The 22113-nt window shown below is 46.9% G+C and overlaps 1 protein-coding gene across 1 annotated transcript in view; it reads right to left on the bottom strand.

Moving 5' to 3' along the window:
* Positions 1-19825, bottom strand: part of LOC107194471 (unconventional myosin-IXb) — a 54771-nt gene extending 34946 nt beyond the window's left edge. The window contains exon 1 of the mRNA XM_015584101.1: positions 19459-19825. Within this exon, the coding sequence (XP_015439587.1) occupies positions 19459-19825 (367 nt within the window). The remainder of the gene's footprint in view (positions 1-19458) is intronic.
* Positions 19826-22113: the final 2288 nt, after the last annotated feature.

Genomic DNA, 22113 nt, shown 5'->3' with positions numbered 1-22113 from the left:
ACAAATTGGAAATAATTTGTGTATCTACCGATTCCGTAACTTTTATTATATCGTAACAGAAGAATAAGTTACTGTTCCACCAATCATGAACTCTGGTCTCATACTTTTGGCCGGTAGTGTATATCCCATGGGCGTGCGCGCGGCGTAAACGATTTCTCTGATAAATTACTCCGTTCGAAACATTTAACATATATCCGTTCATTCGTTATCCACCCGTAAACGGTTTCTCCGATTCATTAATTTCGTCCGGTTTTGCTTGTTTACGCGCGATCGATACGGAAAAAAAATCCACTTTTCTTCGTTCAAAAATCCAACATGATCTGCCTGCGCTTCTCTCGAATAGAACCGATATACAAGGTGAGTCACTTAACTGTACCACCGAAATTTGTTGTAGTAAAAGATTATGGAACTTCTGTGCCCCATAAGTCCATACAGCACTTATCTGCTTAATAGAGTTCAATGTTTACAAACATATCTTTTCGATATTGCTGTCGCGTACATTAGTTCTGTAGGAGTATATACTACTAAAAAAAATCATAAATAAATGTAGGTGGTACAGTTAAGTGACTCACCCTATATACTCGATCCCCAGTAACGTTTCCAATAAATTCCGCGATGTTCCAAGTCCGGATTATTCGAAACCGGGGCAACGTGCCGTGTGTTCGTATTGACGAAAGTAACGGGGAGTCCTGGACGATTATCCCCCCCGTTGAAAATCTCTCTATGATCGAGCATTAAAATCCTGCCGGGAAGCGATAGTCGAAATAACGAAAATCGAAAGATAGGAGTTAAACTGAGTATGTGTGGGGGGATGGTGGTGGTTGGTGGATTCCGGATAAAGGGATTCGAGGCTTCGAGTGATCCCTCCCCCACAGTGGAGAGAGAGGAAGCAACGAGTATTTTAATTAGGCCAGGCTTTTGAGATCGCCGATACGTGGGCATCGAACGACCGGACCGGGGCGTCGCGTCGGGGTAATCAACGGACGCAGAAAACTGGATTAGCGAGCATTTCGCCTCCTATCTACCTCTCTCGTTTTTGTCGCGGCGCTTATCAGCCGATAAGTCGACAGAACAGGGACGTCCCATTTGCGCTGGCCTGGCTCGCGATCCCTTTCGAGGCTCGCCCCCTATTATCAGGAGAAGGGAGGGATGAACAATCGTTGGCCATCCGCGCCGAACGATGACGCGGCCACTTTGCGTCAGGCGGCGTGAAATAATGCCCGATCTGGTACGGTGCACCGCAGTTCCATTCCTGACTTTCTAGTCTTCCCGGTTTTACCAGCTGGATGACTACAAATGGAGGATTTTCGCTTCACTTTCTGACGTTCATTCAGTAGTACACACACTTTTCATACCCTATCTGATATACAGGATTAAAGCGAGACCAAATATGATAATATTAACAAGCGAATGATAATAATGCTATAAAGTGTGAAACAGACTGAAACGGAGTTGACTTTCGATATCATGACGGCAGTCTTTTGATGGTCTTTGAAATGAACCGGTTCATGCATTGAACACAACTATCACGAGCGAGAGCTGAAATGTTTGGTACTTCCAAACGATCTTGCCGATCTAAGAGTGTACTGAAATTGAGAAATTGTTGGATAGGAGCAGAGTAATGATCATTAAGGTTACGACGACCGATGACGCCACAATTACTTCTCACATACCAAAAGTTACTGAATTTTTTTATACACTTAGCAAAAACCATATTTTGTTAATTCTCGACAAGACCAACCGGTCACTGCGAAACCAATCGGTCGTCATAGTGTTAAGAACCAGATGACATTGCAGAACACTTCGGCAGCAAGTCTCAGAGATTCTTGCTCTGGTCCCCCACAAAGAGTTCAATGTCCTCTTTGCAGCAACAACTCGATAATCCCAAAGAGTATTCCACCGAAAATCTGATTAGACCCAGGTATATACAATGGAAACCTTGAAGAATGCCAGAACGCGTCTGGTTCCTGAATCTCCAAAGATCACGGTCGTTAACGTCCGCGGACGGTATTCCACGAGAAAAGAAATCGGGCAAGAGACTCGAGGCGATCGTTCGAAAGCCAGAAGCCACCGCGATCCCGAACGACGATCCCTCGGTGACGAGAGGCCGTGGTTACGGGTAAGGTAGGTATATACCGAATTTTTTCCGGCGGTTTCGTTGGCAGGCCGCGGGTCGGCGAATCAGAAGTCGGCCAGAGGGGCCCAGGCGGAGGGAGACAAAAACGCATCGGGTCCGGTGTCAGCGGGTGACGGATGGGCCCGTAAGCCCGTCCCAAGGTCTTTCTTGGGTCCCCCACCGAAACCTCTATCTTTCTCTCTCTCGCTGCGTTTGTCCAGTCTGCGGTAAACGCGCGCGCGCCCGTTGATCGCGATCAAGCGGAGCCCCACGAGTCGTGGGGGGGAAAAAGACTCCTGGTGACTTCGAGGGGAACAAGAGACCGATCGACGCGAGAGTGGTTCGCGAGAAGCGAACGGGCAAGCGAAATCTCGTGGCCGGGGAGAACAAATTACGGAAGAAATTCCTACATGCTTCTTCCTGTCTCTTCTTCTTGTCGTCGTCGTCGCCGCCGCCTCTATTCTGTAATTGATTAGATAACGCTCGATCGGACAGGTGTGTGCTGCGCGACGATTCCGTGTTCTTCCGACGAACAGAAGGTTTTTTCGACGAGCATCTGTCCAACGGCTACGATTACCAGAAAAATTCCGTGGTATCGGTGTCGTGCCAGGCAAATTGATCTATCCGCGGGTTCTGATCCCAGCGGCGACGGGAGGAACGACAACACTTTATAACTCACGCTCGCCTGACGGCTGGAATAACACGTGTCAACTCCGCCTGAAGGGACACTTTCCAAAGGTAGTACGTAGTAACCGTACCGTGGGCAACAGGAGAGAGAGTACAGCTCTTGAGGACGATCGCAACGTTATTTCAGGATCGCTACGCCAAGAGCTTATTCGGTTTTTGCGTGTTGCCCGGGGGATTCTGGTGGGACTGGAGAGAGGAAAGACGTAGGTAAGAAAAGGAGGCAACGAAAACCCGTGCGCACAACGACGAAGGAGGAGATCAAATGCCGGGGACATCTCTTCTGGGTGATGAATTCCTTCATCTTGCGTCCACTCGAATTCCAGCCTGCTACCGCCTCTGTGGCCCCCGAAATCGGCCTCATTTTCGTTCTCGGACGCGGTTGGCTACCACCAAACGTCTCCTCGAATACTCGTGACACGCATGACGGAGAAAATTCGAACGTACCTACCAAAAACGTGTGACCGGATACCTTCGAGGATGAAATAAAGAATCTGCGAAATGTATCCCCCATTCTGAATATTTTCCTGATACAGACGTTATTCCTCTACTTTCTCCTCCGACTCGCCGTCTCAGCCTGTTCCCCTCTGGTCGACGTTTAATTGGACGGATCTCGAAGGAGGCATCGACCCACGAAACACGGGGCCCGTCGTCGTCTTCGTCGTCCTGGTCGCGTAATCGCTCTCGCGGTGTGGCCTGAAACGCTCGGCGAAACGAGGACCGGTCTCCGCCAGAGCGGAGATGATCGATCCTCGAGCGAAAAAAAAAATATATATATATATGAGGAGAAACGATGAGAGATAAGCGAACGGTGTGTACTTTTAACTGGTTCTCGTCGGGGACGGGAACACGAAAAGGCAGAGAGCTCAGCGTGATGTTGGAAACCGCCTAGGCCGATTTTTTTCCGCTTCCTCGAATCCCAACGCTGCCTACAGAGGCCTGCACGCGCCAGGAGGCAGATTATTTTATGGACACCTCGCGAGAAGATCCAATCTTGAGTGTATCGAGATCAGAAAGTGTGGCGATGGAGGTATACCTACGCGAGAGCCGCGGCGTGTCTCTTTCCGGCGAGCACGCGCGACGAGATCCTCGAAGAACATTCTCTCTCTCTTTCTTTCGCTCGTTCACTACTCGACGACCCGATCAGACCGGGTTTGCTGCTTTTCAATATCTAATCGAGCGAACAAATTATGCCGGCTCGTGTACCTCGTAGCACCGGCGACGCGGAATGATGGATCGCTCGCGCGAATCCTCGTATCACTGGCGCGTACAAACACACACACGCACGGCCTCGTCGAAAGGAAAATCATCTGGTCCCTTTTACTTTTCATTCGAGAATCTATCATCTTTTTTTGGGTTTTGATGGTGACAAGTACTTTAAATTCGTTGAACAAATACATTCGAGAATCCAGCATCTTCTTTTGTCTTTTGATGAGTTGATCGCTTTAGTAAGGAAGCGACGAGTGTTTTAAATTCGTTGATCGAACAGATATTTACAAAAGAGTAGGGGACCAAGGAAGGTTAGAAGACTTCAAGGACTAAAAAATTGCCCAGTACATTTGTGACCACCAGGACGTCACTGAACGGCAATCTACGTGTTAATGAACCGAAAACGTGTTTCAAGTCGAAAGATGGGTCCGAGGAGCCTACCAGGGTCAAGAGGAACAAGATCGACCCATCAGGTAAAGAAGTACAGCAGTATCTAAAAAGAACCGCCAAATTACGATACAGCAGAAGTCCAAGCTCGATCCATTTCGATACCTGCCGATAGCCAAGGATCGCGAAGACCATCGCGCGAAAGGCCAACCGTGCGCGCTCGGCTATCACGAAACCGAGAGTGCTTTGATATTTACCGCCTGGTCCGTAGGTGTATCGCGGGATTACGAAAATTGCTGGGCACGATATCGAAGGGAAAAGAAGAACCTGCGCACGGGAGAAAGACAGAGAGAGAGGGCCGCCGCGGTGGCGGGCCCCCGCTATTAATATTACGGCCCGTTTCGACGAACGTGCCTTAGGATACCTCGAAACGATCCACCAGGCCTTATCTACCCTCCGGTTCCCTCTACTTACGGCCGTCTACTCGCCGAAGACTCACAGCCGCATCCTTAAGATTCAACGAGTACACGGCTTATCTCGCTCGGAGAAGCTATGGCGGCCATAGGAGAAAATGAGATTCGGTATGGGCCGCGGCGCGGTGTTCGAGACGCGTCTATGCATAGTGGATGGTCCCGATGATTCTTCGAGATCCATGATAGAAGATTAACCCGTTGCACGAGTACCGAGAGAGCTGCACTTCGCGATTGTTCCGCTTGTTTTTAATCCCCACCACTCCTCCCTTCCCTCTCTTGGCGATATATCGTGGCATAGTAGAGAGGGGGTGGAGGATACGAGTGATTTATATGGAAAAGGCCGGACACGGCCTGGCCGGCCGCCAATTTCATTCTCGTTTTTGTTTCAACTTTATGACAGTGTCACGTACCCGTCCCCGGTGATACTGTTAGCGGTAAAAAAAAAAAACTAATTTCGATCGGGTAGCCCATACGAGTTTAATCCGCATTCGATTAAGCCTGTCGAGAGGGGTTTCACGATGAGGATAGAGCTGAACCCTTGAGATACCTAACTTACGAGGACAACAGTTTCCCTTTTCATTTGCAATCGCGAGTCTCGTCGACGATTAGGAACAAGGGCGCGTAATGGTGGTGATCCATCACAAAAATCGGTGTCCACCGACGTCGAATTCAATTTCTTTCGGGTTCGAAACCCCTCCAACTCCCATCATGCTCCCCAGAGAGAAAAAAAAAGGAGGATATCCGACGGCGTCAGTGGGCACTTAACGACGCTGGAGGGCGACTCGGGAGGACATTAACCGTGGAACAAACTGCGTCGCGACGACGATTCCGCGAGACTTTTCGCGACAATTAGCTCGGCAACCGTTCCCTCTCTATCTCGAGACGGCGAGAGCAATAACAATGCCGAGCAGTTTTAAGCGAGGCAAGACGGTTTTCCGCGACGCAATCGAGCCTTTCGTGACCAGGAGGGGAAGAAGAAAAGAGTCTGCCGGGAAACCTGATGGAGGCTCTCGAACACCGAGGCTTATCAACCGACGGAACGCTGGATATGATCGTGTGTGCTGTAGTACTTTCGTGACGTCTTTCGAGGCACGTTTTTCACCGATGTCGAGCGTGAATTTTCGAATCGATTAAGTGGAACGTCGAGCACGGTAACGAGCTCAGCACCGATCCGATAGGCTTGGTCGCGAAGAAATGAAAGAGATCCTCCGACACGACTGGAGGAGACACGTAAGGCCAAGACACGGTGGCCATGTATGTATGTATACAGAGTGCAGCATCGCGATAGATGATTTATATCCGTTCAACGCCGTGGTACATGCGGTAATGCACTCGAACGACTAGAGACGAGCGATCCAGGCGTTAGAAAATGGCTCGCGCGTCCTCCTCTTGTCTCGCGATCTAATTAGAATTTATTGGACTCCTTATCCGGCTCGATCCCGCCCGGGAATCGTAATAAGCGACCCGGTAATGACTAATGACTCAGAGCGGAAAAGAGAGTGATTTATTTCCTCGAGTTTCGCTACCGGGGCCTCGTATTCCATTGTAAACTCAATCATAGGAGGAAGAAGCGAAAGGGAGAGAGAAAATGTATAGAGCAGCACCACCGTAGTTCGCTGAGAACCGGTGTAATATCTATCGAACGACAATTAATTATCGGCCTGGTCCGGAGCTGTCGATAAAAACTGCGGCGCACCCCTCCCTTTGAATCGGACCCGCTGTTTAATATTTTGCGATCGGGATGAACAGATGCTAAATATGCTGTTTCGCCGGTGTCGCCGTGGAAATCGCTGCGCGCCGGGATGTGATTGTAGAGTATTAATGAAATTCTCTGGGCTCGTTTTGGGATTGCTTGAATCGTTGCCCATGGTGTATATTGGGTCTTCAACCCTTTATTGGGGTCTGCGGGTGGGAGATAGAGTTCGTAGTAAGCAGTTCATTTTCTGTTTTCATAAGATCAATACTCTCCTTTACATAAAAAAATGTTTTTTTTTGGACAAAAATTCATGAAAAACACTGGTGATTCTTACGGTCTAGAAGCTAGAAGATCCATTTGTAATGCCCTCATTAAAAATCCACTTTCGAACGAGCTCAATCTTTTGACCTCTCACGTGTAAATGTCTGTACCAAGCAACCTCCCTACGCTCATATCAGAATCAGGCACAACAAGATGAAACACCATCGCGCACGCATCTGCGAGAGCACAATCAGACATTACCAAGTATATGTACACCATAGCGGTAGTCCCGGCCACACCAATCACACACCTGGGAGAACACAATTAAGCATCGCCGGGAACACATTCGAGGGGAAGAGGGGCGAATATATACTCGGACATGATCAAGCTTCCCAGCCTAGGCAACATGGTTAAAGACACATATATTATAACAGTTGCGAACTCGGTGTGCTATCCAACCCGAGCACATTAATCCAACGAATCTATGCAAGGACAAGATTTGGACAATCCTTTTCGACCGACAGAGACAACATCCAGAAACACCACCAGGAGAAAAGCCCTCGGTAGTAGCAGCAATTCGAGACCCATATTTGAATATAAAGTGTTCCATAGAACTTAGATCGACGCTTTTATCGCGACCGGACGAATTCGACGCGCAGGCACGCGTCTCTAAGAGCAGTAAACCGAGCAGGGGAAGGAGGGACCGACGGTCGGTCGTTTCGCTCGCGAGGGAAGCTGGAAGAAAAGGTGGGAAGAAGGCGAGCAAGGGAAGCTTCGCATTCGCGGGTCCCCGTCGCGCGATACACACACACACACACACAGAGGTAGACAAGCGAGCGAGAAAATCATTAGGGAGGCGAGTCGAAAGAACGGGGGCTTCGATGGAAGCTTCTTGCAGCCGACACCGAGTCCTCCTGTATCGCCTTACCCCTCCGTTGCCTGCTCCGTTTAATTAAATTCCCGGTGTGGCTCCACTCTCGCGCCCCCTTTTTTCCCGTCCCTCTTCTCTCGCTCTCTCTTTCTCCCTCTTCCGTACGACACCACATTTTCTTTTTTGTCCTACTCGTGTCCGCCGTGGCCAGAAATCTCTTAGGCGCGAGAACGATCGCATACACACGCACACGTATACACACGTGCGCGTGATGGCTGGCAGGGTACACACGTACGAACCACGGTTAAACCGCGGCACCGTTGCTAATTGACGGATGAATTAATTAGCGGGTATGATCGATTGTGCCCGCCCGCCCGGATTTATTTTCCGTAGGAACACAACACAGGGGGCGAACGTTACCGTATGTATGTACGATCCCCAGAAAACTGGATCGCTCGGCCGGCTGCTCCCGCGGCGACCGCATAGAATTAGAAAATGAAATCCATCGCGTTCGACGGGGAAATTGCCCGGAGTGATCGATGGAATCGCAGTGTATCGATAGACACCTGTAACGGGACCTACCCGCGGAACCTTTCAGGAATTGAATTACGGATACATCCGATTATTCGGGAATTGCGGGTAAATGGACATAAATGCACGTAATGAGGCGGGTTGTTGCAAGGACTGTTTTACGTACGAAATGTGACAATGAAGTTTCGGAAATAATAATTTATTACCATATTCTTATCAGTGTGGCGTAATAGTTGAAATCAAGACCAATCAAATGACCTTCGTGTGACCTCGAGTACGAAAAATCCACTAATGTCTGAGAGTAGACTTAAATAACAAAATAATTAGTGCAAAAACTTATCGAAATTGATAGACACATCACCTTGAACATTTATTAAAATTAATTTTTTGCAAATCAAAATCAAGTGAGATAAGTACTTACGTTCGGTGACTCACTACACTGACCTGAACCATGGAACAAATGAAATACGTTGCGTTAGATTCCCAGATAATGACAATAAAGTATCGAGTACAACTTCATTTCCCTAAAAGTGAACGGTGAACCGTACGCGCTAAAAATGATTCTCGAAACAGTATTGTCACACGCCTCGCAAGATCAAACGTTTCCAGATTCTCCCCGAGGGCGTTTAAAGGTCCCGTTCCCGTACGGCGACCAACCGAAGAGGATTCCCCAATCAATCGTACGATCGCGTGAGACACGTACCCGCGGAGTTTGGCACCGCATTAATTACCGGCCGGCAACAATGGCACAATAATTAACAATTACGCAGTTTGATAATTGTATACCTCCTAGCTGAGTTATCGTCCCACTCGGCCCTGTCTCTCTCTCTCTCTCTCTTTCTCACAAACAGACACACTTTCTCCATATCTGTGTGTATTTCGTCTACACAGACGCGTGGTCACGCACGCGCACACATTCCCGCGAGCACCAGCAACGTGCACACACGGCCGCCGCCGGCTCAGCAGCATAGAAGGCAATAAATATATGCGGATCCGGCGAGCCAACGATCTAATTATGCCCCCGAACAATGGACGGCGTATCGGACGGCCCCGGCTTGGAAACCTGATAAAGCGGATAAAACGCAACCGGAGAGAGTCCTCCTCCCGCATATACATATATATGTACGTACGTATATGTATATCATACATGTATATAGTAAGTTCGACGAATTTTAAAGGAGGTTCTCGCGGGCAAGTGATTTATCTGCCGGGCCTCTCGTAGGAATCTACGATTCTCCCTTGATTTATAACGAAGGTCCACCTCTCTCCCTCTCTCTCTCACACATCGATGCTTCATAATGCCTTGTAATTACCGGGGCTCGCTTAAAAAATTACCCTGCTCGACCGATAAGGCCACGGTGTACCGGGCGACGAAACTCTTTCGTCGTTGTGATCCTCCATTCGGTCCTACGCGAATGATTAACGATCCGTTACCAGGGCCTCAGCGAGCGCGTGGGACTGTGGACTCTTTCCACAACGGAAACCTCGTGTGACCGCTAGCTAGCTAGCACACACGCGCGCCCGCGGTTCGAGCTTGCGTGGGATTTACTCGCGATTTAGTGGTCGGGCTACCGGTTGCCAGCCAGCGGCGGCTATCTCTGTCTCTCTCTGTTCAGTCTCAATCCAGCAGCGCGGAGAATAAAATTGCTTAGGTAGATTATCTGAGCGGTGTGGGCAGGCAAAATGGAAATTTTGCAAATGCACCAAATCGGTCTGTGTTCTCGTGGATCTGGCCATACTCTGTTTTCTCTGTTTCGTCGAGCTCTGCGTAATATCTCGTGATTAACCTTCGGAAAGATATTCCTTTACCGTTTTTCATCGTACAAAATTCACCAGGTACGCAGGTTATGCATCGATAGAAATGGTATATTATTAATTATTGTTGAAAATACAGGAAAAATACGACTAAAATATGTCTGACTCGATAGATTATACTACTTAGAACTAGACTGCCGATTTTGTGCACTTATGTATCGCACATTTTTATTAACAGACCCTGTAGATGACATGAAAATATCGTTTGAATTAGGTGGTGGACGTAACTGAATCTTCATTTCGCGCAGGAACAGGTGATCCAACGTGGTCTATGACACCCACGGTTCCGTGGTTTTCTGCCCTCCGTAGAGACAGAGGGCAACGACGCCCACCGCAGACCCGGGCTGCCCTAATGCAAATTTATGATAACGACGATAGAAAGTGTCTCCCTCTCTTTCTGTCTACATTGGACTATATTTACTGCACCGTCGTGAATAGGAAGCAGACGCTCGTCGCGTAAATAGGCTCGCCGGGTGTAATACGTTCGCGCACAGCCCCCACACGCCGTTACACGAGACGTTACACGAAAGAATTTACAGCTGGACGAAAGCCAGCGGCGAAAAAAATATCGGAGGGAAGCGAAAAATCGATCTGTGCCGCTGGCCTGACTGAAAGAGCACGCGAGCCCTCACTGCCCCCCTCCCCGCCCTTTGCTTTCGCGAATTTCCGTTGTAAGAGGCTTTCCGGTTATTTATTTCGACGTCCCATAGAACTCGATATTTTCAAGGGGATAAAAGATAACCGGAGGAATAATTCGGTAATAAATTGGTGATTCCGAGTACCCTGATAGCACAGCAATCGTGAATAATTATGGTTGCCTACACAAGGGATAAAGTTCCCATTTCGTCGAAACACCCTGTCTCTCGCTTTCGAGATCACAGGTACGAGGAAAGAAACTCGTCCGTTAAAACGGCGACGTGACGAAGCGGTTACGCAACGACGCGTACACCCGAATTAGCAATGCAATCGTCAGCGAAATCTATCCTTCTCTTCGCGCTGCATGTTTTATTTATCGAACGCATCGGTCCCCGATGCCAATGGCGCCCCCCCCCCCGCGCGCCCCACGTCACGACGAAGACTAAGAAAGGTAGTACGTGCACGACGTGATTTATGGGTGCAACACCTGACGGCATTTTGTTCGCTTTTGCATCAAGCGTTGTTACGTTGGCAGCCAGTTCCGCCCTTTTTTGCCCCCCTAGCTCCCCTCACGCGCCCATTAGTAATGCCTCGGTCATTACCGGAGCCCCAGTCGATTTCCCGTGGCTAATAAATCCCAATAAAATTTCCAGTCTCTTCACTCCCTCTCCCTCCGTAACCCCGGAGAAGCTTCACCGTCTAAGTACCTATCGAGACGCTTCTATCGGATCTTTGAACTTTTTTACGTGTTCCTATACACGACTTAACCCCCCTGATTACACGGTTTAAATCTATTGGCAGAATTGCTCTCAGTTGGTTGTCAAGGTACACAATATCATTAAATTTATCCAGATAAAAGCTTCAAATCATGTACACCGTTATTTGGTAATTATTTGGTAATCTTAAGACGTTGAAGAACAAAAGAGATCAATGTTTTATTCACCACGCTTCATTCGTACAACGAAATAATCCGCAATGTTCGGCAAACAGCGTCGAATTGACGTTAATTGAGACTTGGGAAGCGCAACAAATCTGTTTGCACACCGCGGGGAACATCCCATAGGATACGCCACCTTCTAGAAGTCAATCCCTCCCCAGGTAAATTAAAAAGCGTGGCCGGTTATAAATCAACCGGAGGCGAGAAACGTAGAAAAAGCAAATGTTGGCAGTGTGAAAGGAGGGAGGAACAGCAATTCGCGTGCAATTTAATCGCGTAATTACAGTTTCCTTGAACGTTGCTTTTAATCCCGGTTCCACTGACACACCCTGGCTATCAAATTTTAAATAAAGAACCGAACCCCGACGGAGACTCGTGCCCGTCAAATATTTAACGCGGCACAAAGTGTACTACTAACCTCACATCTCGATCAATATTATTCTTACGATGTATTCGCGAGGATATTTTAGGACCGCAACAGGCATAGGGATAATCCGGAAGGATGAAAATTTTTCGAAAACACACACAGAGTCGTCGACGACACGGTTCGCTTCGAGGAATAATAACTGTGCTTCTCTCTCTCTCTTTTTCACCCTCTCGGCGCACTGTGATTACAGGACGGACAGTTAAAGCTCGCGCGGAGGTGCGCGGATCGTAAAACGCGACCGGAAATGAAATATTCCGAGCAAGAACCGCCGAACGAAACTTCGATTCCGGATCGTAATTAAACCGGTCTCTTATAAGCGTTGTTCATAAAGCATTAGACGGTGCTGATGGATATCGCGTGTAATATTTCGACCACTATACAGGATAAACCACGAAACGTGATCAGCTTAGATTATTCTACTGCTAGCTGCTCAATGGAAAAATCTTTTTGCATACATAACCATACGTCATAAATAGAACTAAGCAGTTTCTTAATCGTTTCACTCGAGTGTATTGCAGCTGGTGGTCTCCATTTTTAACATCGTTTCAATTAAGATAAATGATATTTTCCTAATGTTTCTTTGGTTTAGAAGAAAAACAATTATTTACAATTATGCTTGCCGATATTCTGACGGTGACCTTAACTCTGGACAAAAAAGGGTTGATAAAAAATTTAGTACAATCATCTTAAAGCTCTCCTTGAGTCATGTTATACTAGGAAGAAATTTTTCCGATCGAACAGCTAGCAGTAGAATGGTCTAAGCTGATCACGTTTCGTGGTCCATTCTCTATACGCAGGATTACAAATATAAAAAAAAAGTTGAATCGCTGACCACGGTCGAGATATCGTTTGCGCTTCCGACAAGGAATTAATCGTACCGCCCCCACCCCCGGAAGACCGTTAAAAACGAATTTAAGAGGAAGAAGGAAGCTTCCGGTTTCGAGGCCTGGTTTAACTTTTCTGAACCGATAACGATTTGGGGCTCAGAACAAAAAGATATTCGACTGGGTTTCAGCCCCGGCAATCCTCCTATAACCAGAACCAGGGGGTCTCGCGATACGACCAGAGTATCCATGGCAGTTAAAATAATTCACGATTCGGCCCAAGTAATCCCTATTCCGCGTGGCCACGGTCCGAACACACTTCTCTGAGCGGGGATAAACGCTTTGAACCGACGCGTTTCAATTTAACATCGGATTAAGCACGCCAGTTGTTTTTCATACGTTCCCCCACCCTCCTCCCACTCCCACCCCCCTGGACAATCTACCCATTGTCCGCTAGAGCTCGAACAACGATCCCGCGCCGTTAATTTCCGCATCGCGAGTACTTTCAATTACTAGATTAATGCGTATGAAATGTTTCCTGACGTTCCGAATTTCGTGACACGACAACAGGCACAATGGGATATTTAACGGTGGCTTGTTTTATACGACGGGTACTAAAACAGGGCGAAATTTCTTGCAATGCGAGCTCATTAATTTTGTCCCGGAAAGAAGCAATCGATTTACCTGTTTATGCGAATAACACGAATATCGTTGTGACTTTACGAACGGCGAAAGAACGGTAATTACGTTTGTTCGTTATTGCATACATTACGATACGTTGGAATAATAATTGTGATCAACAACCGTGTATAAACTGTTATAAAAGCGCATCGACGGGAACGGGAGCTGCTGCCCCATGCGATTCTTTTTCGATTAACGCCACATTCAATTCATCACGGGGAATTGATTGCTCGTTCGGTTTCGTATCCTTCTCTGAACCACGCTTCGACGAGCGTCAAACACGGACGCGTGTCTACCATTTGCTGAAAATATCAATTTTCATAATATATGTGCCCGTAAATTTCCGCCAAATGAATAACGGAATAAACGTACACGCGCGCGCGCGCGATGCTTAGCCCATAATTTAGAGAGACCGCGCGCGAAATGATTTATCGTTTGGTGAGTAAGTAAATTCGAGGCGGTCCGTTCGGGAACGAAAACGAATGACGTGCGTTTCTCCGTCTCTCTTGTCGTCGTGTGCGTATGTCTGTGTTGCTTGACCAATTTGCCGAAGATTTCTCGCACGTCCGCGGTGCGCAAGCGTTCCATTGATATATCGGTTGGTACTTCATCAAACACACGCAATATACTTTTCGATGATACTCATGACAGAACCAAACCTCTTTTTCAGATCAACGAAATTACACACCGTTTTTTACACCGTGCAATTGGGAAACTTTAGTCTGAAACTTCCATTTTAGAACTTTTATGTCGCATTTAAACCTGGCGTTTCAAATTTCAATTTGAATACCTTTCAATTTCATTTCAAATTTGAATATCAGAGTTTCAGTTCCTTTCGACATTTTGGATTTTATTTGAAGTAACGAAACTTTTAATTTAAATTGTAGGTTTAGAATTCTTACTATTTTTGTTTAAAATTTAAATCAAAATTCTTTTCTGCTGCTAAATATAAATCTCTGTCTCGTATAAGTTTATTAAAAATTGATTTGGCATCTGGCTAGACTTGAATATGGGGCCTGCTGGTTCGTAGGGAATACTCGTTATACCGCGGAACACGTTCATTACTAACATCCAGTTTTTACGTTACTCCTATCGCTTCGATCCAATCTCCACTACAGAAATCAATTCAGGCAACCCGTCAGAACGTCAGAACCAATTAGAATATCATTTTTCAGATCCCGTTCCGCCTTTCTCTATCCGTCTACATGCACTTTTTCTTTTCCACCGATCTGGAGGCGTCAAAGTGCACGCCCTCGGTTCCCTTTCAATTACAAGACAAATGACTCTTTTGTGTTTTCACCTACGATCCCCCCACAGAGGCGGAGAAGGAGGTCCGCGCTGTACGACGCGCGTCCACGCGTCTCTAACAAACGGACACCTCGCGATCGCAATAAATCACGGCGCAACCTAATTAACCGACGGACCAGGCCTATAATGGAGGCTTCATTACCACCGAGTACGCTAATTACGTGAATCCACGACCAACACACAAGCCCCCTCTCCTCCCCCAGCCCTAAGTAGACACACGGGCCACGATTTCGTGTCGTTCTATCTTTGACTGCTGATGGTTCTGCTGAGCCCTCCAATTAGCCTATTCGTACATCGTTGCCTTGTACTGTTGCCGTGCTACAAATCAAGGTGGATCTCGCCCGGTGGCATATCATTTGAAACGTAACCATCGTGAATTTTCAATTAATCATTGAAATTCACCTCTCATATATACATAATACCGTTGCATAGGCGTAGCAGGTGACCCTCCTCCCCAAGAGGAAAAATTACGTAATCGAATCGGAACACGTCTCATATCTCAGCGTGCGTCGTCGCGGACCACGTCACACCGGTTATGTTCAATGGTTCCCCCGAAGCTGTAAAATTGGCGGCGCTTTATCAAACTTTTTGTTACAAGAGTCTAGGGTGGCGAGGACGCTATTTTTCCACTTACACGCTGTCTGCCGTTCCTTTATCGCGAGTGCCAATGCATGAATGCAATTTCGCGAGCGCGTAACTCGCTGATGCCGGGAACGACGACGACGACAACGCGATACGGGCCCGGGGACAACAAATGGAAGAAGTTATATGAAGAAAGTTAAGCGAACGAGAGAATCCCCGGCCCGCGCGTTATCTCTCCGGTGGAACAAGGGAGGGGGACGGTGCACCTCCTGCATTCGATTCCGGGGGACGAGCAATAAACAAACGTTGGAAATGGTGGAAAGAAAAAGAGGGATGGAGAACCGTGCCACCAGGTGAGAGGGAGACAGAGAAAGAGAGAAAGAGAACCGTGTCAGTTTGGGTTGCGCGGAGGATCGAAAACACGCGCTCGCAGCCGATTAATATGATAAAACCGGGCCCCGGGTACGTGAACGTTAATTGTTCGTTTTGGAGTGCGGGATGCGATTACGTTGATTATAAAACACGGTGTAATTTCGTCGTTCACCATACACCCCCACCCCCTCGGTAATTACGCCGGCCTTTATATTCTGATCTGGAAACAACAAAGCGTCACGACGCGGAATTTACTCGTAATTGCGTATTCCGGCCCGGGTAATCGCTCGTTATCATTTTCTTTCGCGATCGAACGAGGAATTAGTGGTATAACCTATGGCACACCGATTGCGATTAGCTATAATTCTCTATAATATGGTCTCGATTTCGTGGCCATAGACTACTTAACCCTCAGACACCGATGTCTATTTAAACAATTTCTATAATTATCGTTTTACTAATTGAGACGTTTCAGTCTAAAGACAGATGAATAGGGGTCTGTCTGGACCCAGGTACCACCGTCTATTTGATTATCAAAAATGTCCACCTTCTGAGGGTTGAATATTTCACCTTAATAACTAGGACAACGTGGAAGACTGTCGATACAAACACTCTGAGAGATGCTTTCATGGGGTTCAGCTGAAGTCCAAACACTATGGAAGAAAGATATTTAATTAAATCCCAGGGGATGTTGTGTGGTTCGTGAGAAGGAACTGGACGGAGTTATAAAGAAATGTGGGACGGAAACGGAACGTAAATAGGCTGGGTTTCCCCCAGGGGGATAGATTCTACTGGGAGAGAAGGTAGGATAAGCGGACCGTGATATCTGATGATTTGATAGTTAAGAAAGTTTTGCAGCGCGAACTTGAAACTTTTCGTTGGGCGAGTAAAGACTCGCGAGTAGTTGCCCTACCCACCCCTCGAAGGTTAAAGAGACCTTCTGTTGTCGACCGGGTTGAAAAGAAAAGTTTATCTGGCCCCGTGATTAAAGAAGCCTAGAAGTTATCCTCACGGATCTACGCACCGGTATGCCTCCGGGTACTAACGGAAGAAAATTGGAACGGCCATAATGAGATTATAAATTAAACTCGACGAATCCGTACTCTCGAGGAATTACGAGATTAAGACGGGGTGAAGCAAGTTCTTGAAAGATAGAGGCCACCCTTTGAACGTCGCTAAGCTAATATATATCCCACTAAGTTATTACGGATCGGTGGAACATTAACGTATTAATGATAAACGTTCGTCCTGACATTTATTGGGTCGAATACAGTATATACCCTTTTTGCAGACCTTTCCTAAAAAACCTGACAATCATAAAGAGCAGTATAGATAATTTTGCGATAATCGCAAAAAGGTCGCGAATTTTGTTAACAATTCCTCGGGGAATTGGGGCATTTTAACGATGCCGCGGAACTTTGCGTACACGCCGCGGTTATTCGTTCAGCGCGTCAGACAAGATTACCGCAAATGCTGGGCCAGCCACGTCCAACTAGTTCCCTGATAATACGCTAACTTGCCGGGCGATGATGATATAAGCTAAAATAAGGTCTTAAACCGCTTGCGTCGAAAATACACGAGGCGATAGCTTGAGGTGTCGAGCAACCATAACTCGTTGCGTTCCAGGGACAGGAAACGAATGAATCGCGTACCGTGAGCGAGCGGGTTTGATTATAAATCCTTCACGTCGAGAAGAAATAATCCGTTGAAATCAGGATCTTCATTCTGAGCGGTGCAGGATCTGACGATTTAGACGTCTGCCGCGCGGCACGTCAAATAGTTAACGCACATTTCCTGTAACTGTTGCGTAAGAAAGCATCGAATCATGCGTTGTGTGATTAGTACTTATCTTGGTATCATTGAATATTTTCTCAAAAATTAGTGAATTTGTATTCTATAGCAGAAGAGTCATTGGACGCGAAATCAGACACTTTTTGGAGCAATGTTTCGGATTCTGTTGAAACTGGATACATTATGGTTTTTAGTAGTATAGGATAGAAAATATAAGGATTTTTGAAGATTTTAAAAATTGTTTCATTTTAAAATAGATATATGTTAACTATTTATTCTGTAATTGCTTTAAAAAAATTCCATTTTATAATAGCGGAACACTACTGACAAATTTGAAAAAATGCAAGATATAGTCCTATGTGTCCTCTTTATGGACAAATGTTAAAAAATTCTTGTCCAAGTTTCAATAAAATCCAAAATGTTACTCTAAAAAATGTCAGATTTCGCGTGGAATGACCCAAAGATAAACTCTTGAGAAGCGTAATATATTGAACAACAATTCGTAAGGGCTAAAAGATTCATCAAGGAGAATTTCATTACGAGAAATGATCCATCAGTATCGTGACCCGGGGATCGTAAAGCCGATTCGACCTGGACCATAGATCCCATTGTGAGAGGATAAAGTGCGCCGTGGTTGACGTGAAACAACGCGCGCCGCCGGCAAATTAACTTTTCCATTCATAATTTACGGGAGGGGGGCCTGAATGGCCTCGATTAATGCGCTGGCATTAAATCAATTGCGCTAATGCGCCGCGCTGCATAAATACGCGGGGCTCGTTAAAAAGAAAAATTAATGCTGTCCGTCCGCGCGAGCGTGCGGCGCTGGGCCGCGAAATCGCGCATTTCCGCCGGGTCGTTAAGTACGCTAACCCCCCTCTCGTAACGAAATTATCGGGGACCGGCCGAAATCGAAATTAACATCGACGGGGGACGCTGTCGCTACAAAGCCTCCACTGGAAAAATGACCGAATCATGTTTGTCACAGGGAAAATTGGGCTCGCGATATCGATAAAACTAGATAAGGATCTAATCCTTAGGATTGTTCGTATACTCGATATATTTGAACGATTTTAAAATTATTTATAAATTAAATATTTCTTCGTGTAATTCAATGGTTCCGATCATCAATGACCACCATAGTCGTCAATGTGTTGAGCAAATTGTTCCAGCTAGATCACTTAGGAAATTCCAACTAGTCCATCTATGCACGCATACGATCAACTTTTTCCACTAATTGAACTACCATTCTCCGTAGTACTTTATTAATACTATCCACATACCGGAGTGAAATTAAGAAAACGAGAGAACAATGGCTCTACGCCCGATCCCATGGCGCATAAATCTCTTTGTGGAAGGGAGCTCGACTGGATCCACTAACGAAAACGCGTCAGCTCGGAGGGGGGGAAGGGTGTATCCAATTACCGGAACGATGCACGCGCGTTTCATTGTGCGAAAAAGCTGCCGCAACAAAATAACCGGGGAAAGTAACGAGAAACGTCGATTTAACTGCTCGTGTCCGATCGGTCAATTTAACTGTTCCATATCTGCGACACGCGAGACCAGCTTGAAACGGTCTACGCGGCGTAAATTGTCACCCTTGCGCCGAGAGCGGGTTGTTCTTTCTCGCACCGAAATCTGTTAACAATAACATGGAAATCGGGATAGACAACCGTGTAACCGTTCAAGTAAATCCTCCGGGTTAATTGTATTTGATAAAAGTATGACGAGCTTGTCGATACAAACGCCTAAAAAAGACACGGCCCAGGTGAACCTGATACCAAAGAACCTTCCACAAAGAAATATAGATAAAAAATTGAACGCCAATGTATTCATCATCATCATCATCGTAAGACTCACCGGAGGACAGCTTGGACCTCTGCAACAGCCAGGTCTGCAACGCCAGCCGTTCCCTGTGCCTGCAGAAGAACTCGGGCCTGATACCGTGCCTCTTGAGGAACTCGTCGCACTTTCGGAACGCTGCGAGCGCCTTGGCGGCCTCGACCTCGTCGATGTCCGCGAGAACGTTCGGGCACGAGCTGCGTCTCGAGGACGAGGATCGTTCCTCGTACGTCTCATCGGGCAGCAGCATACCCATTCCCGTTGGATAAGCTACACCTGGGTAGCCAGATTGCGCCTCGATTCCCTCGTCTTCCTTTCGACAGGTGTCCTCGGTGTTCTCGCCGGTCTCGTAACTTCCAGCCCCCGGCACACGTCCAAAGCACATATTAATCTCTGGGCCCTTTTGGCTCAGAAAACCGTCTCTAATCGGCCAAGGAAACGACGAGGCGTCTCTCGTGGCTGCCTCGGAATCAATCCCCCTTTCTCTCTCTCTCTCTCTCTTCCTCTTTCAATCCCCTCGATCAGAGCTCTTAACCTTCCTACGCTCGCGAGCAAACAGTTAATTATCCGTGTCGCCGGTGTCCACCAGGCTCTCTTTACGACACCGCGGTTTTAATGAGACCTTATAGCGATTAATAGGATTTCCTATCTTGAAGTGGAGGACGACTCTTTCATCTCGAACGCGATCCTTCCCCTCGGCTGGGGCCGATCCTGCTACGTTTAATTGAATCGAATCCCTACCGATCGGTGCTTCCTTGAGAAACGAAAGCATCCTCGACGAGCGGTCAAGCTTTGCGCGGGCCCTTGAGCTCAGAGATCGACTCCTCCAACGGCTACGTGGCTCGAATTTCGAGGATAAGTTTCCACCCCCCTCACAATTTCGTAAATTGAGCCTGGGAAAACGGGGATCGATCCCAGAATCCACGTTCGCCTGCGATAAATGTTTTCTTTCGCTTTCACCGGAGCATCCTCGGGATGGATCGTCGACTTGATCGATCTCACGGAGACCTGAAAATGACAATAATTCACTGCGTAAGTGATGATAATTTAATTAGGTCAGAGTTTCGAGACTTTCTCGACCCGGCATCATACAGTTATTACTGTTAGAGTTTTCGAATGTAAGCTGATCAATTAAAAATGTCTTTTAATGAAAAAAATGACAACGGTTTTGAGTCGATAATTAATTGCGAGGGGGCCAGGAATGAATTTGTACACCTAATAGCTGATAATTCTACGCGGAGGAACGGATCGATCGATCCTGTTCGCGATCGTAAGACCCTGAAACGCGAAGGTCGACTCTCTCTCTGTATTAACTGCCCGTTCTTTGTCCGGTTTTACGCTGACTCAACGAGGGGATGAAAGGGAACGCTAACGTAATTTTTTCCCCCGACGCGAACAGAAAGGAAAGCTTTTTTTAGTGCCCTGACGGTAAAAAGCACCGTTACGGTTAATAGTAGGCCGCCTTGGAATTCCTCCCCAACGCGCGCACGCGCCGGCGCGCACGAGAATTGATACATTTCCCCCCGTTTATGAGACACGAATAAAACAACAGCGGCTCCAAGGGTTATGGGAGGGATATATCCGTGGATTATGGTAGACAACGGGACGATTTAATAGCGCGACCATTCCCATTTTACCGGCCAACAATAAACATATTAACGGTTCCGTTACCACCGCCGCCGAGCCACGATTAACAACGTATATTTTCGGCGAACACAGCTATATTTTATACGCATATCTCCGGGGTTCCATAGTTACGGCACCAGCTTTGAAAACCGAACAATGATCGTAATGAAATGTAATGCTCGTTGAATATTTTCACACAGGTAGTTCAGAGCTTGGAGGAGAAACAAGTGTATACCGAGCTTGTTTCACGGTTCCCCAGAGAAGGACTAACACCGTGAACGATATCGTCGTAATATAGGATCCGTCCAGAGCATTAATTAACCGAAACATGGCGTCGATTTGGCCGCCTAAAGAATCGCGACAAGCCGTGCCGGTAGCGCTGACGATCATTCGACACGCGAACACGACGACCCTCCAATTAATCCTGCCTTAATCGTCGATAAACCTTATTATTCGTCGACAGAAACTGGCTTCGATATTTTAAGCGTCCCCCACAAATGCATCCAGAATCGGACCGAATATGCAGAAAGCTACAACAACCCTTAACGATCTGAAATGAAATTTTAGTTTGAAGATTTTAATTTTTCAAAAAATCAGTAGCTTTATTTCTATTGGGTGTATTGTCACCCATATAGACTTGACCCTTGTCATTTTTCATCAAATATTGATGTTCAATCCAACTACCAAAATTTCCAACTGTTCCATTCACCAGTATCACTGTAACCACTCGTAGCAGCGAGAGGGTTAACTCACTAAGATCTTGCAATTTTACAATTTACATAACAACATTGATCACCTTTTCAAACCATCAAAGCCAAAACAACGCGCACAAAATACAGGCATCGCTAGGACCCACCTGTCCAGATGGGCCTACATTTTACGAGCACAAGCTGGATCGTTTCCACGGGCCTGTACCGTCCCTGATCTCGTTAACCGAACGATCCATTCGTCAGGCGACACCCTCGAGCAATCCTGGGTGTACACACGCTGTGAACGTCGCTTAATGGGATGCATAAAGAGCGATGAAGAAGAGGGAAGCGTACGGTG

This window comes from Dufourea novaeangliae, unplaced genomic scaffold (genome assembly GCF_001272555.1).
Source record: "Dufourea novaeangliae isolate 0120121106 unplaced genomic scaffold, ASM127255v1 scaffold47, whole genome shotgun sequence".
Lineage (NCBI taxonomy): Eukaryota > Metazoa > Arthropoda > Insecta > Hymenoptera > Halictidae > Dufourea > Dufourea novaeangliae.
The sequence above is the reverse complement of the archived record's forward strand: the minus strand, read 5'-3'. Positions and strand labels throughout refer to the sequence as shown.